The sequence below is a fragment of the Mirounga angustirostris genome, unplaced genomic scaffold (assembly GCF_029215605.1).
Source record: "Mirounga angustirostris isolate CCGP_5_RB_7025 unplaced genomic scaffold, mMirAng1.0.hap1 SCAF_8, whole genome shotgun sequence".
Classification (NCBI taxonomy): Eukaryota; Metazoa; Chordata; class Mammalia; order Carnivora; family Phocidae; genus Mirounga; species Mirounga angustirostris.
Window position 1 is genome coordinate 108431149 of NW_026991716.1, and position 22098 is coordinate 108453246.

The 22098-nt window shown below is 42.2% G+C and overlaps 1 protein-coding gene across 12 annotated transcripts in view; it reads left to right on the forward strand.

Annotated features, from left to right (window-relative positions):
* The window catches only part of NCOA7 (nuclear receptor coactivator 7), a 155888-nt gene that overhangs the window by 7088 nt on the left and 126702 nt on the right, over nt 1-22098 (forward strand). For 3 of the 12 annotated variants that reach the window (XM_045865498.3, XM_064598071.1, XM_064598074.1), the window contains exon 1: nt 1342-1893. The exons of 1 other annotated variant lie outside the window; for it this stretch is intronic. Coding sequence is in view for 2 of the 11 variants with exons in the window: in XM_064598076.1 (XP_064454146.1) it covers nt 1836-1893 (58 nt within the window). In the remaining 9 variants the exon portion in view is untranslated. Of the gene's footprint in view, nt 1-894; nt 1188-1339; nt 1894-22098 lie in introns of those variants that run through there. 8 more of the 12 variants (XM_045865493.3, XM_064598073.1, XM_064598077.1 and 5 more) reach the window with 6 other exon arrangements.

Consider the following 22098-nt stretch of genomic DNA (forward strand, 5'->3'; position numbering starts at 1 on the left):
TCTCTTTAAGTGGCTTCGTTCTGTCATTTTTGTATCACATATATACCTAAACATTTCTATAACTGAGTTATTCTGAATTTGGAGGCAACATATCATGAATAATAAAAGGTATCTTTTGAATATAAACTGGAGCTCTAGGTCAGAGTCCTCAAAGTGGCCAAGTCATGTGCCACTGTTTCCTGACTCCTAAGCAGTTCAGGTCTTACCTTGCTCCACATGGAACTCCTCTCAAGAAGTCTTAGCGATTTTATCAGTTTGTACTGCTATGGAACATGTCTTATCTTTGCCCATTTTAAAAAAGTAACCTTAGATTTCAAAATCATAAAAGCACTCATCAAACAAATGTGAGAATGGCTCAACTGATTTCTCTGGAGATCCCAATCAATCTTTTGATTCAATAAAATCAGCTCTTTGTATTTTAAGAGTCTAATTTTCCCTTGAAAATAATTTGCAAATAACAAAATGCCTAAAGATGTAAACCGGAGGTCCAATTTTACATATGTTCAGTACAGAATTGGGCAATTATTCCATACTTTGCAAAATCGTATAATATGACCACTTGTAACTGAAATCCCAAAGCCCATAAGCAGCCTCAGCAACCCAGAGGAGGCTGCTATCTCGTGCGTCTGTGTGTATGGCCTCTGACATACCAGTGTTATCAGACCAGCCGCAGACTGTGCCTTGACTTTTTTTTTTCTTTTTCTTTTTCTCTGTGTGTAAGGGTAAACCTCAAGGCCAAATCCTCCTAGTCATCTTGCAGTGCTGGTCATGGGACCATAGAGGAAACAGCTCCCAAGAGGGGATGGGAAGCTCACCAGCACTGCCCCGTTGCTGATGCAAATCCTCCCAACCAAGGCTCTCTCGGGCCTCTGCCAATAGCCGGCCCGGAGAACCCAATTGCTACGTCCCTACTGCTGTACTGATTGCAAATTGGCAGCATCCGGGATGCTGTACCAGGGTCGGGAGCGGGAGGGGGAGGAGATGGTGGGCCCCTCTGCGAAACGTAACGCCGGAAAGGACGGAAGGATGAATTTATTGTGGCCAGTGGTCCCTAAGCTGGAAGGAAACTCAAGGCTTTAAGACTCGGGGAGACGCTTTATAACTCCAGCTCTGCTCTCAAAGCCTCACTTCCCACGAAGAGTGGTGGCCACGTCGGGCCAGCTGTAGGGGATGCGGCCCGGGGCGAGGTAAGAAGACCCTCCCAGGCTCCACCGCCCAGCGTCCGGCCGCCCGGGTAGCAGCGAGCTCCCTCTCGGACGCGTCACAATGGGCTGAGGCCTGCGGCGGCCGCGCGCGCAGCTCTCCGGGGCGGAGCCGCCCGGCCGGGGCTGGGACTGCGCCGGGACAGCCTAGGCTGCAGCAGCCGGGGGTAGCGGGGGTGCCCAGCCTTCCAGCTCGGAGGTCGCCGGGGCGGGGAAGATGCCGCAGCCCGAGCCGCCGAGCCCCGCCGCGGAGCTCCCCGGCCCCCGCCGCTGCGGAGGGGCGCAGAGCGTGGTGCGGGCCGGGCGGAGCTAGAGGCGGGCGTCTGCACCGCGTCGCGCCACCCGCAGTTCCCCGCCTCCGGCCGGGCCCGCGAGCCTGTCGCGGCCGATGCCCTGACCGCGGGCGCAGCTGCAGGGTTGGCAAGGTGCCGCGCTTGGGGAGAGGCGTGAGGAGTCCTGGCGGCGCCCGAGTCCACCAGCTCCGGACGCCCGTCCCCGGGGGCACGCGCCTCGGCGCTCCTCCCTCCCGCCCCTGCTCCTCCTCGCCGCACGAACCTCCCCCGACCCCTCCTTCCACCCACCCTGGAGGATGCGCTCCCCCGCGCCGAGCAGCAGAGGCCACCGCTCCCAGAAATGCATGCGCCGGATCCCCTTCTCCCGGACCCGAGGAGCCTGCGCCCCCGCCCTGTAGGTAGGTGGGTGAGGCGGGGACCGGCCCTCGCTGCCGGCCGCAGCTGATGCTGCCGCTGGGGAGAGGCGGGGGTCCGGGGCCAGGACCGGCCAAACTTGCCTCCCGCCCGGGCTCGGCACAGCGCTCGGAGGTGTGCTAATGGCGCTGGGCGCAGACCCTGTTAACCTGACAACCTCTTCTGGAGCTCGGGAGGCCGAGCGGTGGCGAAGGAGAGCTTGACCCTTCCCCGCCCACCCCCCTCCGGGCCCGGTGGGCTGCGCGCGGCGGCGGGGGTGGGGAGGACCGGTGGGCTAGTGGCTAATTTGGGGGCCGGGGAGGGGGGAGGAATACCGTTGGATTTTCAGCCGCTCAGGTAGAAATATGTCACCGTAATGTTTCGGCTGAATGAGCAGATGCGTTCTTCCTGTTTTAGCTAAACGTGTAGCCACGCAAAGCGTTATTTTAGCAGCACGTAGAAGTCTCCGGGGATTTTTTGTATATTTCGGAACTGGCTGTGTAGTGAATACAATTAATGGTTCAGTCCCTCACAGTCAACATTTTAGGGCCAATTAGGGAAGGTCCTTCTAGAAGTCAAATTTTTCCGGAGGTAGATGAGGCTGGGGTATTCTCGTGTTGCCTACTCAGGAACCTCCTGCTTTCGTGAAGGGATGTGTTTAAGAGTGGCAAGTTTGACACAGGTGTCGGGAGTTGAGAATCTGCTGGAAGGATGCACCCATGCGGCCAGCAGAGGCAGCCTTGGGCGCAGCCTATTAGGTGTTAACTGTTTGTGTATTTGAGAAACTGGTTTATGAATTCTTTCTTTTCCCCAAGCGTGAAGTTCATACATCAGGGCTTTGGGCAAGATTATCTCTTCACGGGCTATCTTTTTTTAAATTTTATTTTATAATAAGCCAGAAGGTTTATAGTTTTGGAAAGTAGGTCATTGTGAACTCCAGTTTTATACTAACGTGTTAAGGTTTAGAGCTTTGGAAAATGAGCCAGTGTCAGCTCCAGGAGGACAGAGTCTTGTTCAGTTCTGTAATGCTCTGCGTCTGATGCGTGATGGGTGCTCATTAGTTATTTGTTGAATGAACTGTGTTTCAGGCTTTATCTAAAAACAGTTTAGGATTACAGCGTATTTGTCCTGTGGCTCTTGAAGTTTAACTGGATTTAAAAAATTGCCTGTTTGTATGAAGTGTCAAATTAAATTGTCTTAACATTTAAGTATGAATTTTGGCATTCTTAGGACCACATGCTGTCCTTTTTTAAATTGTGTTATTAAGTGAAGCAATTCTCCTCAACCCGTAATGTAAGTGCATTTCATGTCTGAGCTTGCAGATTTTCTAGTCTTGTTGGTAATCAAACATATTTCGATTAAACTCTCAAACAATTTAAAAAATACAATTCATGTTTACAAGAAGATTCTGTTACTCCAGAGGTAACAGTGTTTCGGTTAATAAGTGACATTAACTCCGTTTAGACTTGAGTTGTAGATGATCTAATTATAATGTATTTTATTACAGGTAAAGGTAAAAATAAAGGATTTAGGGGTGTCTGTGGTTCCTAAATGATTCAAAATATATGGTATAGATACATATTTTCAACTGTGCAGGTTTTCCTTAGTACATAAGCATATCGATTTCCAAATTTGACAGTTTGCATGTGTTGATGGTATAGTGGTGAGCATAGCTGCCTTCCACATTTCACAATTTGGACATCAGGGTTTTGGAAGATTCAGTGTCTTTTTGCTTTTAAATTTTATGTTATCTTGGAAGAATCAAGGATAACTGCATCATATTTCATTTGCTTTATTTTTGCACTGTGAAATTTCCTGTTTTGATTTTGTTTTTATTTTCCTGTTATGTAAGCTTTATGAATCAGTATTAACCTTTTTTCAGTAACTTTGTTTAACACAATTATCTGCGAGTGGTCCAGTCTTTTATTTTTTCTTTTTTTCTTTATTTTTTTGGTCATTTTTAAATTATTTTTTAAGCTTTTATTTTTAAGTAATCTCTACACCCCACGTGGGGCTCAAACTCACACCCCCAAGATCAAGAGTCGCATGCTCCACAGACTGAACCAGCCAGGCGCCCCTTTTTTGTCATTTTAGTACCTTGCTGCTATCCTCACTACATATTACCCCAAAGACTTATTTTCATAAAATGACAGTAAACCGTAGTTTATTACTATTGCTTCTCCAGCCTACTTAGGCCTTTCCCAGACGGTGAGGAAATCACACTTTTATGTAAAAGGTGGTAAGATTGGGGGAACCAACAGGGGGAGGGAACATATGAAAAATATTATGATTTATTAAAATGAAGCAAAAGTCCTCCCCCAAATAAAGATAATTACATTTTATGCATCTTACATTTATAATCAAGAATATTGAGCAGTTATTTCACATTGTTTTTACTTGTTCACTTTAATTTCTCAAAAGAGCCCTCCCCTATGGGTACAGTAAACTCTTTTTACTTTGTTGCAGATAGTAAACACTTATTTGTTCCTTTGACAAATAGAAATTGAGTACTTAGGCTGTGCTGACACTCTTGGCCTTGAAACCCATCAAGTAAGAGCTGGTTTTTAATCTCAGAATGGGAGAGGCATTTTTCTGTGTGTGTCCTGCATCCAAATGCACAATGCCTCTGTGATTGGATGCCTCACTGTCAGGGCCCTGTCTGGTGAACCCCCAACGCCTCCATATGCACCACTGGAATGCAATTCTAAGACCAGGTATAGTCTCTCCTCTCTTTCTGTATCTTTCCTAAGGTTTTATTGCCAAAACCTCTATCCCTTCCTTGCTAAATGTTATTTACTGTCCTTTTTTTTTCTTTTTTATCCCAGCCCATAAGTTTTGTTGTTGTTCTTTACATCCGGTGGGATCCACTCAATTTACATATGTTGGAACCAAAATTGTTATGGTTGCAGAGAAAGTATGGAAAAGAAAATTTGTATGACCTTGAATTTCAAATATGGGGAGGTGGTGGTTGAAGAATAATTGTTGTCTACTAACCCCTGAACAATGGTGTAGAATGCCTTTGTTTCTGCACATGCCAGAGAATATCAGTTGTCAGCTCATGAATTTGATCTGAATCTTAATGGAGAGAAATGATGGTTCTAGAAGGTTGGTGGTAATAAAGGCCATGAGGTCCACCCATTCCGTTCCAATTCTAGATGTTAGACCAGGAGTCTAGCCAAATTTTCAGAAATGATGTATTTTGGTGACTTGTTTTGCAGCTCTTGCACCCCACTCCCCATTTGCATATGCGGAGGGATTCTACTATAACAGCAGTTACAACGAACCTAAGTTAGGTTACTTAAGAGATGTCCTTACCAAGATCATCGTTCCTTTTGCGGCTCTTGTGTGAAGACCCAGGGAAGTTCCATTTAGCAATAGAGGCCAAAGAAAAGATTTACTTGCCCTGCACAAATGTTGTGTGCCTTTTTTTCATCATGCAAAACTAGCATCAGATAATTGATTATATTTCCCTTTCTGATTTGGCAACTAGCAAATGCAGAATCAAATTTGCAACTTGATTTTAATAACCCTATAAAAACCTATGACCTAATATTGATGTTCTGACTTTCCCTTTGGTATTGAGCTTCTGTTCTACCTTGTTTTTCTCGATTCTCATTTTTATCTAATTACATTTTCCCACTTTATTGAATTTATTATTTAAAGCTGACTCATATCCTTTGTGAAACAAGGCAAAACATAATACATAAAACCAAATGAAAACATTTGCAGAATCGATCTCTGGACACATATGTTTTTGATTAGCAAGTTTAATCGATTCTCTTAAGTATGTTTTGAATAAATGTTGCAAGTTTAGTATATTTGAGGTTATATATTCAAATGGAAAACAATGTTCCCTAGTTTAGCAAAACTAAATTCCACTTATGTATATTTGAGCTTATATAGCCAAATGGAAAACAATGTTCCATAGTTTTGCAAAACTAAATTCCATTTATTTTGTAATATTAAATTTATGTCCACTTACCACCAATTTAAAATTGGTCAAACCATTCAGTTTAAGTCAATTATTTCTGGAATCTACCTTACGTGCTTTGTTAGGCTGAACAGGAGATTCATATAATTTTTATTTATTTATTTATTTATTTATTTATTTATTTATTTATTTATTTATTTATTTATTTATTTTTAAGATTTTATGTATTTGACAGAGACACAGTGAGAGAGGGAACACAAGAAGGGGGAGTGGGAGAGAGAGAAGCAGGCTTCCCACGGAGCAGGGAGCCCGATGCGGGGCTCAATCCCAGAATGCTGGGATCGTGACCTGAGCTGAAGGCAGACGCTTAACGACTGAGCCACCCAGGCGCCCTCATATAATTTTTAAAAAGTCATTTTTAGCCAAGGGGCTAGCTTAAACTAGCTTAACACTCACCACACCAAACCTCAAATCTTACCTCTTTCATATCAGTAATTTATTTGATTCATCTTTGTTTTAATGAATCAGATTGATAGATTCTTCTATGTGCCTCATTTATTTACCATAAATTTTAAAAGATCAAGCTAAGTTAATTGACTAAACTTTCTTCATTCTGGTATTTTGACAACTACCTGTTAAGTTGGTTGAATGTAACTACATAGTTATTTACTGTTATTTATATGAGTTATTTATATGATGCCAAGTTCAGTTTGATAATGTTTTCACCCAGGTCAACAGATCGGCCCTTCTTAAGGTTCAGTCATGGGTGTGGTCCTGGAACCTTTGGGGCAAAAATAATCTGAATTCAAAAATGCAGTGTGAAGCCTTAGAGTCATCTGAAGAGAGAAGTGGGTAGATTTTTACTCAGAAGCATTTCATTTCAATAACCTCTATGTCTTTTTTAAAATTTATTTTTGTGGCAGGTACTACCTTCATATGATTCAAAAGATACAAATGGTTATATAATTAAAGGACTCTCTCCTCCCCTTTCCCCAGTTATGTGCTTCCCCTATCCACTGGCGACAAGTGCTGTTAACTGGGAATCCCCCGGTGACATTTTATGCATCTACAAGCAAAGATGAACATTCGACCTGCTCGTTTTATCTCCCAACTATTTTTCAGATTCCCTTCTCTCCATTCCCACTGCCCTTGTGTGGCTCCTCGGATGCTTTGGACTGTTGCTGCATTTTACTTTCTGCTGCATCTCAGCTCTCCACTTTTCAGCCAGTCTTCCTTCTCAACTTTCCTCTGCGAATCATCCTACACATGGAGGAGTCCGCCAGAGATCTTAGTGGTCTCTGGGGCTCTAAGGAATTCATCTGTTGCCCCCTGTACCTCCCTGTCATGCATTTGGCCCACAATTGTTCTTGACTACCACCCTACCCTTGCCCCAGATTATGGACCCTTTATGAAAATCTGATGAAAGTTCACGGTCTCATCATGCACTACACACCATTTTGCCTGCACATCCTTGTGTATGGACCCCAAGTTAAGAATCTCTGCTGTCATACAAAACTGCTTGTCACTTCTTGCACATGCATAGTATATGATTTTCCTTCTCCGTGCTATTGTTCCCTCTGCTTGGGACATTCTGTGCTCCCATTTTCCTTAGCAAGCCACACCCAATTCTGGTGTCTTCTCTAGGGGCCATTCTTAGTTGAGATTCCATAAACTCATGGAGACTTCCCCATGTAATTTAGTGTCCCAGATCAGTTTCCATACTGGGAATAGGCATTTCCCATAAACAACAAAATTGCTTTTCTAGTAGAAATTAACTCTGATTTTGGATAGCATGCTAAGATTGGTTAAAAAAAAAAAAAGCCCAGGTTGAAGTTTTATTTAACCATTCATCCCTCTTCTACTCATCCCTCCAACCCCCCAATAGAATACATGCCTGTATCATTTTCTCTAGCATCCTGGCTTCTCTAATTCTCTCTCAAACATTGTGTTAGCACTCATTCAAAATAACTTTCGTATTTCATTATGGCCCTCATCTCGGAGAGGGTCTTTTATGCCTCCGCCCTTGGGTTTCCCTCTGTAATTGATACACAGAGTGGCAAAAGCTTCCAAATAGGATGCCATTAAACATTGACCCTGACAGATGACATGAACTGTCTGGAGAGTGGTCTATCCTAAGTGACTCCTATGCATGCAGATGAGATATTTTTAATTCCAAGTCAAGTAATCAGGGTATCCTGTGTGCTCAGTTTTATTGCAGTGTGCCTGGCATGAGATAATTTGTTGTTGACTGATTAACAGAGGATTTAGAGAGTAAGAATATAATAGTGTTTGTTCAGTACTGTTCATGTGGAATCCTGGCTGGTGGATGATTCTGATCACTAATCAGGTATGCCTTGTAGAGTAGGAAAAATTCGCAAGATGACTTTGTAGGTATGAGATCCTTCAAAATCTTTCATTTTCCTGCTGTAATTCTGACCTCACTCAGCAAACACCAGATTTACTGATTTGTTTCCTCAGACATGTTGATTCTAGGGTGTCCTGAGTGGCAGTAATGAGTATCCTAGCCATTGGACAAGAATAGTCCCTGCTGTTACGATATAAAGCACAGTCTTGGGCCATTAGTGGGTTGGGAGGGCCTGCTCCGTCCTGGCTGTTTACAACTGAGCCCTCCTTCCTAGGTCCTGGTGATTCCTTCAACATATTGCCTGTCTGTTGGGTCCCCCTGAAACAGCTCATTAGCAGCCCTCTGATATCTCAAATCATAGCACTTTGCAAAATAGTTTCAATTTAATACACCTTAATGCTTTAAAAACATTCTAGTAAGGAATTGTTTTAGTCCTTTCAGGCTGCTATAACAAAATACCATACACTGGGTGGCTTATACACAGCAACATTTATTGCCCACAGTTCTGGGAACTGGACGTCTGAGATCAGGGTGTCAGCATGGTCGAGCTGTGGTGAAACCTCTCTTCCAGGTTGCGGACTGCTGATACCTCATTGTGTTCTTACGTGGTGGAAGGAGCCAGGGATCTCTCTGGGACCTCTTTTATGAGGGCACTGATCCCACTGATGAGGGGGCTGGTCTGACCTCATGACCTAATCACTTCCCAAGGGCCCCACCTAACACTATCCCCTGGGCGTTAGGTTGCCAACATATGAATTTGGGGGTGGGGGACACAGTCGATAGCAGGAATAGGAAATTCACAAAACAGTAACTACAAAGAGCCAAGACATGAAAACACATTCAACTTAATTGCACCAGAGAAATGCAGATTGTAATTAGATTTTTAAAAGTCTATAACTGTGCTGGCAAAGTTGAGGCTGGGTCATGTTCCTTTTTCACGGATGGTGAGAGGGTCTGTTGGTGTACTTTAGATTGAGAACAGGTTAGCTAGTAGAATTTTTTGGCACCAGTGGTTTTATTCTAAGAGCACCTCCAAAGGAAATCAGGAATGAGGCTCCATTTCAGCGATCAGCATACTGTCTCTGGGGGGCATGTGGAATGGTCACGGGGTTATGAGGAGGGGTACTGGAACGAGTTGCCCGGCTTGGAATCCTCTTCCACCGTTTAGTGAACTTAGGCACGTTAGTTTCTCCTTGATTTTCTCATGTATATTTGAAGATAATATCTACCTCCCATATAGTATTGGGAATTAGATAGATTAATATATGTAAAGTACTGTCACAGAGTAAGTAACTGTAGTAATTCGTTATCATCAAGGGTTATAGTTGAAAAATTTGAGACAAATCCAACAGTGGAGTCATTTTCTAAGTGGTAGTATATAGTATACCAAATTGTATGCACAAAAGGATCCTAATTTGATTTTAAAATGCACCTGCATAGAAGACAGGAAAGTGACAAAATAGTAAAGCTTTTTCCCCATTGATGGGATCATAGGTAATTTCTATTTTTCACATTTGTATTATCCGTATGTATTATAATGATACTTGTTAGAAATTACCAAAATTTAGGTGTCCTAGGATTCTTATATTCTCAACTTTTCTTTACCAAATGCATATTCATTTTGACATACTTTACTTTCTCTTCTTCCTTTCAAAGCTACTATTTCACTTCCCCAACATTTTCACCCACGTGCTATCTGCTTCACATTTTTTGCACTTAGCTTGCTTGTTTTGGGTATAGATCAGCCCCAAGGCCAGTTCTTCAAGAATAAGTAGACCAAATGAGATGATTGATGACATTTTAGTGGTGGTGGCTTTATGGAGGTTTAAGCGAGACAGTGCAGCTAAGGCTCTGCATTGTCTCCACGTTCCAGGCGCTCATCCCCATCTCCCACTCCCCACCTGAATGAACTCGGCGCCCCAGTACCCCTCTCATACACACCGGGTAATTCCTGCCTCTGGCTTTTTGACTGCCCCCTTTATCTGAAATTTCCTTGCCCTTTTCTTCCTTTAAAGCCACCATTCTGCACAAGGTTGATGCTTAGTTCCATGAACACTTTCCAAGACATCTACTCTACCCCTGGCTTTTGGCACTTAACTATTTGTACCACAAATTAAATATTGGCTTGTTTTATGGCTTCGTTGTTCTTACAGTAAGCTGATAGGACTGTGTTTTGTGTTACTGTCTGCCCTTCTGTTTTATAGCAATGTTGTTCACATATGTGCACATGGGACACAGGAAGATTGGGTGGTGTTGTGTTGACAGTATTCTTAAGACATGATTTATGAGTTTTCTGTTCCATTTTTCCTCTGTCCAACCTTCTCCTTCCTTCCTTTTCAAAATCAGAATATTACCTCATTTGGTTCTCTCAGTCTTATAGATACTTACCTGAAGTTTTGGTAATAAATTTTCATTCCCAAAGCCTAAAAACTAAAGAGCTCAGTTGCAGAGAACACTGTGGTTGGCAATGGATTTACAGTTGGGGTCCAGTAATATACAAACTAATCCTAATTGCAAGGACACCTCTATCATCAACTCAAAAATATTGCTTGTTTGATCAAGACAATTTAAGGAATCTTCCATAGAATGTGTTTAAAGTTCATAAATATGATAGATTCTCATAGATCTTGCATTTCCTGGAAAGGACAAAAATACTAGGAAACGCTTTCATATATCTACCCTCGTAGTCTGGGCCAGTGGTTTCCCAACTGGGGTTCATGTGCCCCATGATGGTACGGGAAGAATTTGCTAGAACGTCTGTACCATCTTTTCATGATTTCTATTTTTGTTATATGTTTTATAATGCATATATTAGTGCAGAGCACATTTTTTTTTAAGTAAAAATATATACATATTAGGATTTAATGCTCAGATACTTTTATTGATGTAGAATATAACTTTTAAAAATGGAGACCACTGATCTAAATAAAAGGCGAGGCCTTATCGTTTCATGCCCTGAAGTCAGTTTCTGTATGGTATTTAGCCATAACAAATTAAAAATGAACTTATTAAACATAAATCCTGTGCTAGCCTAAACTAGAAATTGTCATGTGTGTATGTGCATATGCCCACGCACATAAAACATAAGACACATTCCCTGCCTTTAGAGAGCTTAGTCTGATTAGGAGGATGGGGCATGATGAGCAATCAATTAGAAAATGGTACAAGATAGGGTTCCTGGGTGGCGCAGTCGGTTAAGCATCTGCCTTTGGCTCAGGTCCTGATCCTGGGTCCTGGCTCCCTGCTCTGCGGGGAGTCTGCTTCTCCCTTTCCCCGCCCACTATCTCTCATGAATAAATAAATAAAATCTTTAACTAAACAACAACAAAAACAAAATGGTACAAGATAGCATAAGTATGCACAGGAAACCTAGCAGTATGAGGTGGTTAGACTAAAATCGCCAAAGTAAAAGAGCAGCATAATACGTGGGGATGCTATATTCTCAGAATATTTCAAAACCCTTTTTATGTTAAGTTTTTTTCTTGATAATCAGGTCAGTTCTTTGTCCCCCTATTCAAATAAGCTATGTTTAAATTATCTCCTAGGTACAGATGTTAATTAACTGGGGGGGCTTTCTGCTCTAATACTCAAAAAATTCTACCAGTGTTCTCAATTACTGGCTCACATTTCTTTAAATTATAAGAGGAAGTGGCAGAATAGCCACGGTGGGAAAGTTAACAACATTTTTGATGCAGTATTCTTTTGGAACAATGCTAGTGTATACGATTTAAAATAAGTGAATTAGGGGGCGCCTGAATGGCTCAGTCGTTAAGCATCTGCCTTCCACTCAGGTCATGATCCCAGGGTCCTGGGATCGAGCCCCGCGTCAGGCTCCCTGCTCTGCAGGAAGTCTGCTTCTCCCTCTCCCACTCCCCCTGCTTGTGTTCCCTCTCTCGCTGTGTCTCTCTCTGTCAAATAAAATCTTTAAAAAATAAATAAAATAAAATAAGTGAATTAGTTTCCTAGGGCTGTTCTGACTAAGTAGCACAAACTGGGTAGCTTAAAACAACAGAGATTCGTTGTGCTGCAGCCCTGGAGGCTGGAAGTCTAAAATCCAGGTGTTGGTAGAGCCTTGACCTCTGTGGAACTAGGAGAAAAGCTCCCTTGCCTCTTCTGGCTTCTGGTGCTTTGCTGGCTGTCCTTGGCATCCTTGGCTTGCAGCTGTGTCACCCTAATCTCTGCTTTTGTTGTCCCCCGGTGTTCTCCCTGTGTGTGTCTAGCTTCATATGGCCATCTTCTTAAAAGGACACTGGTCTTATTGGATGAGAGGCCCACCGTACTCCAGTATGACCTCATCTTAACTAATTGCATCTGCAAGTACCCTTTTTCCAGATAAGGTCACATTATGTGGTACTGTGGATACAACTTAAACATTTGAGGGGGCGGGGTAACACATTTTGCCTCATAACAAGAAGTAATATCAAAGTCTATAGGTGAATATACCAAGATGTGCATAAGTTACCCTTGGTGTCGGATGATGCCTTCTTATGGCTAAACTTCCATAGCCACACACATTGTTTATGGGGTAAATGACAACTGGAAGGAAAGGAAGCTTTCTTGGCTATTTGTGTCAATTGGCTGCTTCTGTCTCTGGGCTTTGGTATTCCACGCCTTGGTAGAGTTCTTCTTCTTCTTCTTTTTTTTTTTTAAATTTTATTTATTTGACAGAGATAGAGAGCACAAGTAGGCAGAGAGGCAGGCAGAGGGAGAGGAAGAAGCAGGCTCCCCGCCGAGCTGGGAGCCTGATGCGGGACTCGATCCCAGGACCCTGGGATCATGACCGGCGCTGAAGGCAGCTGCTTAACCGACTGAGCCACCCAGGTGCCCCAGTAGAGTTCTTCTTATAGACAGTAGTATGTACTATATGGCTTTGATCTTCCTGGTAAAAATCCAGAGTAATTTGTGGATCAGGATATTTCTAAGGGTGTTTTGGTTTTTTTGTTGTGATAATGCTGCATAACAGCCTCCAAATCTTAGTGGCTTAGAACCACAATTATTTATTTCACATTCATAAATTGGCAGATTGACTGCAGTTTGGCTGCTCTTGGTTGGGTTTGGCAGGGGTGGGCTGGCCTCCAAAGTTAAGGTAGGAGTTCAGGTCTATTCCATGTGTCTTTATCTTGGGACAGGGCTGAAGAAGGAGAAGTTGGTACCTGGAGCATGCTCTTCTGGAGGAGAGCAGAAATTTGCCAGGCCTCTTGGAGTCTCAAGTTGAATTAGGTACACTGTTAATTCTCAGTCTCTTGGTCAAAACAAGCCACATGGCCAGGTGGGTGGAGATGCATACTCTGTGTAGTGCAAAGCACCCCAAGGTGGCATAGCAAAGGGTACGGATGTATATTTCTCTTACAGTGAGCAAGTGCATAATTGAGGAGAACAATCCAGTCTAGCAAAGGGCAGTTTTTCTTGTGAATTCTACAAGAACTTTTATGTGAAGCAACTTAATAAACCTTTAAAAGAAAATGTATTAAACCATAGACTTGGTTTCTTAACCCAATTTTTTGGAAAATTATAGTTGAATTCACATACATTTTTTTTTTTTTTAAGATTTTATTATTTATTTGAGACAGAGAGAATGAGAGACAGAGAGCATGAGAGGGAGGAGGGTCAGAGGGAGAAGCAGACTCCCTGCCGAGCAGGGAGCCCGATGCGGGACTCGATCCAGGGACTCCAGGATCATGACCTGAGCTGAAGGCAGTCGCTTAACCAACTGAGCCACCCAGGCGCCCCTCACATACATTTTTTTTTCCCCCAAGTAAAGGTCATAATACTTCACAATACCGATTTGGTTTTGTGTTGGGTCGATATCCTGCCCCTAAGACACTTTTTATTATGCCTTCTTCCTGAACCCTTATTTGTATATTGAGCACATTTTCGATTGCACTGACCAAAGCACCACTTGACCCTCTCGGTCTTTACATTAGACATCTGAGGCAGAAGCCGGTAGAATCGTCCTCTTCAGCATGCTCTGATAGGGAACATTTTCATTGAGGGTAAAATGTTTCTGGTTTACAGATATGATTGTTGGTCGTGCGGTACTGTCGAAATACAACCACGAATGGTTGTTTTCAGCGAGATTCTACTTCAGGCACCTTCCCTAACAACACTGGCCCATGTGAACTGGCCCTTTTTTTTCCACTAACACTTCTCTGTGCATAAACACATTTTATCAGTCATTAATTTTTAGCCTACCCATTTTTTCTAATTGTTTTATTTGTTAATTTTGTCTCCTTGTCAAAAAAAAAAATCAAAGTTTTCTTAGAGCCTGTTGAGTCCTTTTTGTATTCATAGGTTTTAGGTAAATAGTACAGCGGAAGGAATAAAGCAAGTTTTTAGTAAACGCTTACTGAATCGAAGAGATTGCATGTAATTACTGACAAAGCACTATTTTGAAGTAAGTATAAATTACTTATTGCCTCCTGTACTCTCCATGTAAATAAATATACTGAAAGTACATTAAGAAGAGTGATAATTCAATTATTTTTTAGTTTGCATTTTTACAAGTATGAGCGTATGCTGGTGTATTTTGAAAATGCATTCAGTTGCAGATACTATTCCATAAGAGAACAAAGAAGCATGTCGCCTTTTCCTTAGTGAACTAGTTTACCAGGTAGAGTAAACCTCTATGTCTCTTGATAGTTCAAAAACACACTCAAATCAAATTGTTGAAAACCAGTGTTCGAAGCCCATAAGCTGTATGTTCTTTGTAAAGGCATTTCACTTATGACATCTTTTACCCTTTAAATTTTATTGGCTTTGTGTGCATCCGTTACCTCTAATTCAGATCTACCAATAGACACCTCCCACTAAGTGATAATAATAACAACAGTAAGTGAGTAGTTGTAACCACTGCTCACATTGATTTCTGTCCTAAAATTGAAGGAGTCGGGGCATGGTGACAGTTGTGACAGCAGATGCTGTGAGCCCAGGGGGCTGGCACAGTGATTCACACTGGCAGCTGTCCTCTGCAAGGCCTCGGGGAGCGAACTTCAGTTCTGTACCAGTAGACAGAACGCCAGGAAGAGTGTGGAGCTTATTCCTTTGGGGCCAAGGCCAGAAGAGGTCTGGGGGAAAAAAAATCAAAAGGCCAGAGATCCTAGGATTTTAACAATAGGTCTGATAATATTAAAAGCAAGTCCAGAAGTAACTGAGGACAAACTTCTGTCTCCTGTCACCTGTTCCTTTGTTGGTGCTCCTTGGTGCCTGCCACCTTTGGATTCATCTTAGAGATCGTCTGGGGCTGATCTTGCAGTGCTGGAACCAGAAGTAGGGGGTGTCCCCAGAAACCACTTCTGGGGATGAGGCAGGCGGCAGATTTTTCCCCACTCTTGTGAAAGACAATCATCTGCATGTAGCAGACGCCCAATAAATAGTGATTGATGGTGAGAAAGAGGAAGTTTTCCCTGTGTATGAGAAATGAGTTTGGCAGAGTAGACTCTGTTCTGTTTTCATTGCCTCTAATAACTTTCTATATGACTTTCTGCATATTTTTCTCCTCTGATCTGTCTGTGCACTGGTAGAAAGCTGTGCGAAACGGAATTCTTATATTCTTATGAATATTAATAAGAGAATGCGTGCAGTACCTTAAAAGCCTCTGGTAGAATTTTTATAGAATCATGATTTTTAGCTCTAAAGAGGACCTACAATTTCAGTCCCTAGGAACAAAGGACTCTTGCAACTTAAAATCAATAAAGAAATGTTATTTTAAAAAGATGAAAATTTCATTTGCTGATTCTCTGTCTTTACTAACATTCAGTGGAAAATTAATTGGATTGGCAGAAGATTACATTTCATAACAAACAAATGAAAGGTCAACTGCTAAGAAATCTTTCTGGTGTATTCAAAGTTATGTCATTACTTCTGTCCTTAAGACTTAAGGGGTAATTCATTTAGTTTAGTGAATTAAGGGAATGTGCTTTCCAGTTAGCTCTTTGAAAGTCTAATTCACTGCAGTAAATATTTATTGAATGCATGGACATGTTCGCTGCAGTGCTTTTATTAATGAATAGTAGTGACTAGCCTGAATACAGTTCAGGATTTACATCCTAAAAGACAATTGGCCAAAAAGCTGGTGTTCACCCTCTTGTTCTTTTAATGGTGGGTAAATGCAGGAAGAACCAGGCAGTTGAAATGAAAATTCTGTGTAGAGATCTAGCCTAGCATTAGAGGCCATTATTAGTGGGTTTGACTTTGGCATCAGGTAAAGCTAATTATTCTGGCTCTCACTCTATGGCTGTTTGACCTTGATTAAGTTCTTTAACCTTTCTGAACTTCAAATGGATTAAGAATATTAACTCCCTCATACAGTCATAAAGATTAAACTGTGTAACAGCATCGAACAAAAAACTTGATGCATGTGGTTAATGTTCAACTGTTGCTGATTGCTGTCATCTTTATATCCCTGGAGCTGCCTAGCTTCAGTTAGTTTCCTAGAGGATTTTTTTCTGTTTGGGGCAAATTTGAATCTAGCTCTTCAGGTGTTGTTGAAGGTAGGTATCATTTGTGTGAATACTTGAACATTTGGGTTCGCTGGAGAGAATTTTCTTTTCCATGGGGCACTAGACGCTATAGACACCTTTGGGACACGTTGAATCTCTTATAACCGTGCTTTGCGCTTAAGGACGCTGAGGACCAGGAAAACTGAGTAAATTGCCCAAAGTTACATACTTCAGAGATGCTGGAGTCTGGATGTTAACCAGGCCTGTCCTTCAGTGGTGCTGCCATGCCTAATAGCATGGGTCAGAGAGGTCAGGTGAAGCAGGGGCATCTTGGAAACGGAGAACTTCCCGTGTGTGGAGTTTATCTAATCTCAGCTTTGAAGGAATTTTTGAAATTAGACATTTTTAATTAAAAAGATGTAAATATTGGGCGCCTGGGTGGCTCAGTTGGTTAAGCGACTGCCTTCGGCTCAGGTCATGATCCTGGAGTCCCAGGATCGAGTCCCGCATCGGGCTACCTGCTCGGCAGGGAGTCTGCTTCTCCCTCTCCCGCTCCCCCCTCTTGTGCTCTTTCTCTCTCTCACTCTCTCTCTCAAATAAATAAATAAAATCTTAAAAAAAAAAAAAAGTAAATATTAGTTTCCCCACTGAGCTTGACTTTCCTCTATAATAGTAGTTCTCAATGAGTTTAGTATCCCCTCCCCCTTCCCCCCGGGGCAGGATGCAGTTTGTTTCCCCCGGATATTGGGGGGAGGGCGCTACTGGCATTTATTTGGGGGAGATGCAGAAGTGTCGAATGCCCTGTAATGAGCGGGACAGTCCTAGACAACAAGGAATTGTCCCTTACACTCAGGAATTTTATATCTTCTATAGGACCTATGTGAATATTTATTGGGACATTCTCAAGAAAAGAGAATAGCTTTAAATTACTGTGTTTAGAAATACCCAATTATTCTTTATAGCACTAGTTTTTATTCTAATGTTCTCTGCACCCCACCCTCCCATTACCCACTCCCTCCTATCCCCCTCACCTCTGCTTTTTCATTTTCCTGTACTTCTCGTTTATAATGAAATAGTTTCTGATCCCACTTCTCCTATAGCTAAACTTGCCCTATAGAAGTAGGTGCAAGCATCTGAGTATTTCATTATGTCTTTTAGTGAACTTGTGCCTGAGAATTTGCTTATTGAAATACCTGTTATAAATGACTTTCTGTGGGGCATTATATTGATTTCATAAAATTAAGTGTGTAAGTAGGTTGTATTAGCTGTGAAATTCATTTCAATATTATAAAGGGCATATTATGAAATACCTATTTATTTAGAGGAGGGGTGTTGATTTTGATAAGGTTGAGAACTGCTGGTCTATAGCCGTCTCATGAAATGGTTGTTCAGCTTGTGCTCAGTCACTTTTGGAGATTGGGAAGCCCCCCTATCAGCTGTTTGCATCTCTCTGTAAGACAGTTCTTCCTTCTGTTCAGCCAAAACCCATCTCCCCCCATATCTAATGCCTGGTCCCAGGTATTCCCCTCAGAGGTCTACTGGTAGAAGCCTAAATCCATGACCAGATAAGATCTTTCAGATATTTGAAAATAGCTCAGTTCACTCCAACTCTTTGCAGATGAACCCTGACCAGCTCCTTTGACTATTAATCTAAAAACTTGGTTTGATGTCACTTAACCATCCCAGTTGCTCCACTTTCCTTATATTTCTCCTTTAGTGTAAGAGCTAGAGTTAAATGAAGTCATCTTGATATATTCTGATCCTCAAGAAGGGTGGCACAGACCATCATAATCTTTTTTATTCTGGGTTGATTAAGTTGTTTGTTTTGTTTTATTTTTGGAAGGAAGGGCGGTAGAATATCACTACTGGGTGTATGGAGCTTACTCTCACCTAAGACTGCAGGTCATATTCACTTGTGCTAATGCTAAGCTCTTTCTCATTCCTTAGCTCACCACCCAGATATAGAACCTCAGGTTCATATGGGGTAAATTCCACCTTCCTACAGAGAGCTGAGATCTGTCTGAATCCAAATGCTATTATCCCGGGATGTTATTTATCCCTCTTCCAAAAGTCTAATAAGGAGGTCCCTATTGTCATTTAGGTTGGTGGTAAATCTACTGATGAGGAGAGGGGCTAAGAACAAATACTGCATTAAGCTTATTAGCATCCACCCTCCAGGCTGAAGATGGAGGTCAGCTCCCGGCTCTGGGTTGAGGTCAGTTGGTCAGCTCATACCTCTTGCTACAGTGGTTCAGTACTTTTCTTTATCCATGTAATCATCGAAGCATCCACCCATGTCCAGCCCACATTTCTCCATCTTATCCATAAGCAGATCAAGAGAAACTTATCAAATGCTTTTAAGTACAGTTACATTGTATTTTACTTCATTTCCTTAATGTATGAGACTAGTAGCTGTGTCCAAGAGGGAAATTAGGTCAGTGTAATGTGAGTAAGCCCCCATTCGCTGAACTTCCTCCCCTCCACCAGCCCTGCACTCCAGCCATCCCAGACCACTCAGGATTCTCCGGGGACCACACGTTGCCTGATGATGGCTCGCGCAGGCTCAGTCTGCCTAGTGAACCCAACCTCTTCTGTGTGCATTGTTGGGGAAACACCCAGCTCTGGTATCACCTGCGAAGTTGCCTTGACTCTCCTTCCCTTCTTAGCAGTTAGTAGCTTCCCTCTGTGCTCTGCCAATATCAGAGTACTTGCAACTTGTTGTACCAGCTGATGGGCTTTGCTTGCCTGTTCCACCTGAGCTTCTTGGCCCATGAATGCTGTCTTCATATTTTATCTCCAGCAGAGTACTTGGTCCAAGGTAGAGGCTTGAAAAAGGGGTCTGCTCATTTATTATTGTTCTGCTGAATGGTTAGTTTTCTGTAAACAGTCTCTGTCCCAGGTTTCACTGCCTCTTCTTCCAAGTCCTGGCCAACCTGCCTGTCATGATCAGTTCTGAAGTTTTGCTGAGAATCTATGTAATGATCTGCAGTGTGTAATTTAACACAATCCCTTTTCTAACTTTTGTTGAAAATTAAAATGTATTTGCCCATTGTCAGGCTGCTGGCACTTTCCACGTCTTTGATAATTCTTGACCCTACCGGTGACTTTTTAGAAATCTCATATGCACATTCTCTTCTTAGATGAAACGTATAAAATGATGTAACTAGCCTAGAGATGGGTATTCATTTAAAGTATCTGGGAGTTTTGGGTGTCTTGGTGGCTCAGTCGGTTAAGCGTCTGCCTTTGGCTCAGATCATGATCCCAGGGTCCTAGGATCAAGTCCTGCATCAGGTTCACTGCTCGGGGAGTCTGCTTCTCCTTCTACCCCTCCCCTCTACTTGTGCTCTTTCTCTCAAATAAATAAATAAATCTTTAAAAAAAAAAAAAAGTATCTAGGAGCTTTGATGAAATCTCTCTACTTCTCCCTTTTTTTCTTTTTAAGTACACTCTACACCCAGTGTGGGGCTCGAACTTAGGACCCCAAGATGGAGGGTTGCATGCTCTACTGACTGAGCCAGCCAAGCACCCCTCTCTATATTTGTCTTAAATGAAACTCAAATTTGTTTAATTCTCTTTAGCTAATTCTAGTTCCTTAGGCAAAGAGTAGTGGAATAACTGCTGATGAGTTCTCCATTCATTTTTCCATCCATTGACTTTGCCCCATTTTCCCAAATAGCAGAGACTGTTGGCCTGTCCTTGATCATCTCCTTGATTCAGGCATAATTTTTTAACTCTTGGTTCTGTTCTATGTTCTGTTTTCTGTTGTTTTGGTTTTGTGACACACATTTGTCTACTTGGGGACATTATCTCCTGGTTGTTCCCCTTATGTGTTTGTGGCACCCTTTTGTATCTGTTGCTATGTCTTTCTTCCCAGGTTTCCTGTTAAAGAATTCAAATTCAGACCTTGGTTAATGCTGAAATTTGAATATCCTTCCTTTGTTTAGATGACTGTGGCTTTGAGAAACACGGAACACCTCTTCTGTTTCTGTAGAAGTATAAGTATTTTTGAGAAGGAAATATCTGCATAGGAAGGTACAGTTTGGTTTGTCCCCCAAGGGCCCAAACTTAGTGTGACCAAGCCTCAAAGCATGTTTTTGTCATTATTTCATTTGTATAATAGGAAACATGTTGTGGGGAAAACAGTTGATGGACATCGTAGGTACACTGGTGTTTTTCTAGTCCAGACTGGTTATACCTGAATGTGCAAGGAGCTGCAAGGTGTTAGATGCGAAGCCCGAAAGCCACCCAGGGCTCTGTGGGTCCATGCTGGTTTGATGTACTTCTGAAGTCTCTTGTCGCTCTGTGCTTGAATTCTTTCTGAGTGGCACCATGGTCTCAAACAGGGAGCACTTTACAGGTAATAACAGCAAATATTTTGTCTTCAACACAGCGCTTACAAGGTAAGGATTCTGTAGGTGCCTTTTTTATTTGCATAATGAACTGAATTTAGGTTTAAATTGACCATCCTGATTTAAGATTACAAAAAGAAATATGTAGATAGAAGATTCATCTTGTGCTTCCCTCATGAAATTCTTTTTGGTCTGTAATGTGCCGTAAGTGCAGGAGACTTATAATTCAGTGTTTGGATGAGTCTAGAGTTTATTGATGTGAAGAAAAGTCAACATTAAATGAAAGAAGGGCTTTTAAGAAGCCCATTATAACCACTTACAATGGAAAATGTAGTTCCCATTAGAGATTGATTTAAGGAGCTCTGGTCCTTCAGTGAAGCATGAAGGCTGCTGTGCGGTCCTCTGTGCAAATCATTTTTTTTTTTTTTTAAGATTTTATTTCTTTATTTGACAGAGACAGAGATAGCGAGAGCAGGAACACAAGCAGCAGGAGTGGGAGAGGGAGAAGCAGGCTTCCCGCCGAGGAGGGAACCTGATGTGGGACTCGATTCCAGGACCCTGGGATCATGACCTGAGCCGAAGGCAGACGCTTAACGATTGAGCCACCCAGGCGCCCTGTGCAAATCATTTTTATAGCATCCTTTGCTGCTCTCTTCCTGGTTAATCTCTTGGTGCGTCTAGACCTGAAAGGACTGCATATGTCTTGTTTAAAGAATACAAAAATTCCCAGAAATTTAAAAGAAATCAAAGATTAGTATATTTTTTCTTTATCAAATAGAATATTAAACAACAACCAAAAAAAACGTTCGCAAGTTCTAAACAGACACAGTGGCACCAGATGTCAGTTCTTGGATCATTTAATCTTTTTCTCTTGTGCTTATTTTTGTCAATATTTTTCCACTAGAACCAAATATTAGTTTCTGGCTCAGCTTGCAATATAAAAATTTTCCAATTTGGGGCGCCTGGGTGGCTCAGTCGTTAAGCGTCTGCCTTCGGCTCAGGTCATGATCCCAGGATCCTGGGATCGAGCCCCGCATCGGGCTCCCTGCTCCGCGGGAAGCCTGCTTCTCCCTCTCCCACTCTCCCTGCCTGTGTTCCCTCTCTCGCTGTGTCTCTGTCAAATAAAT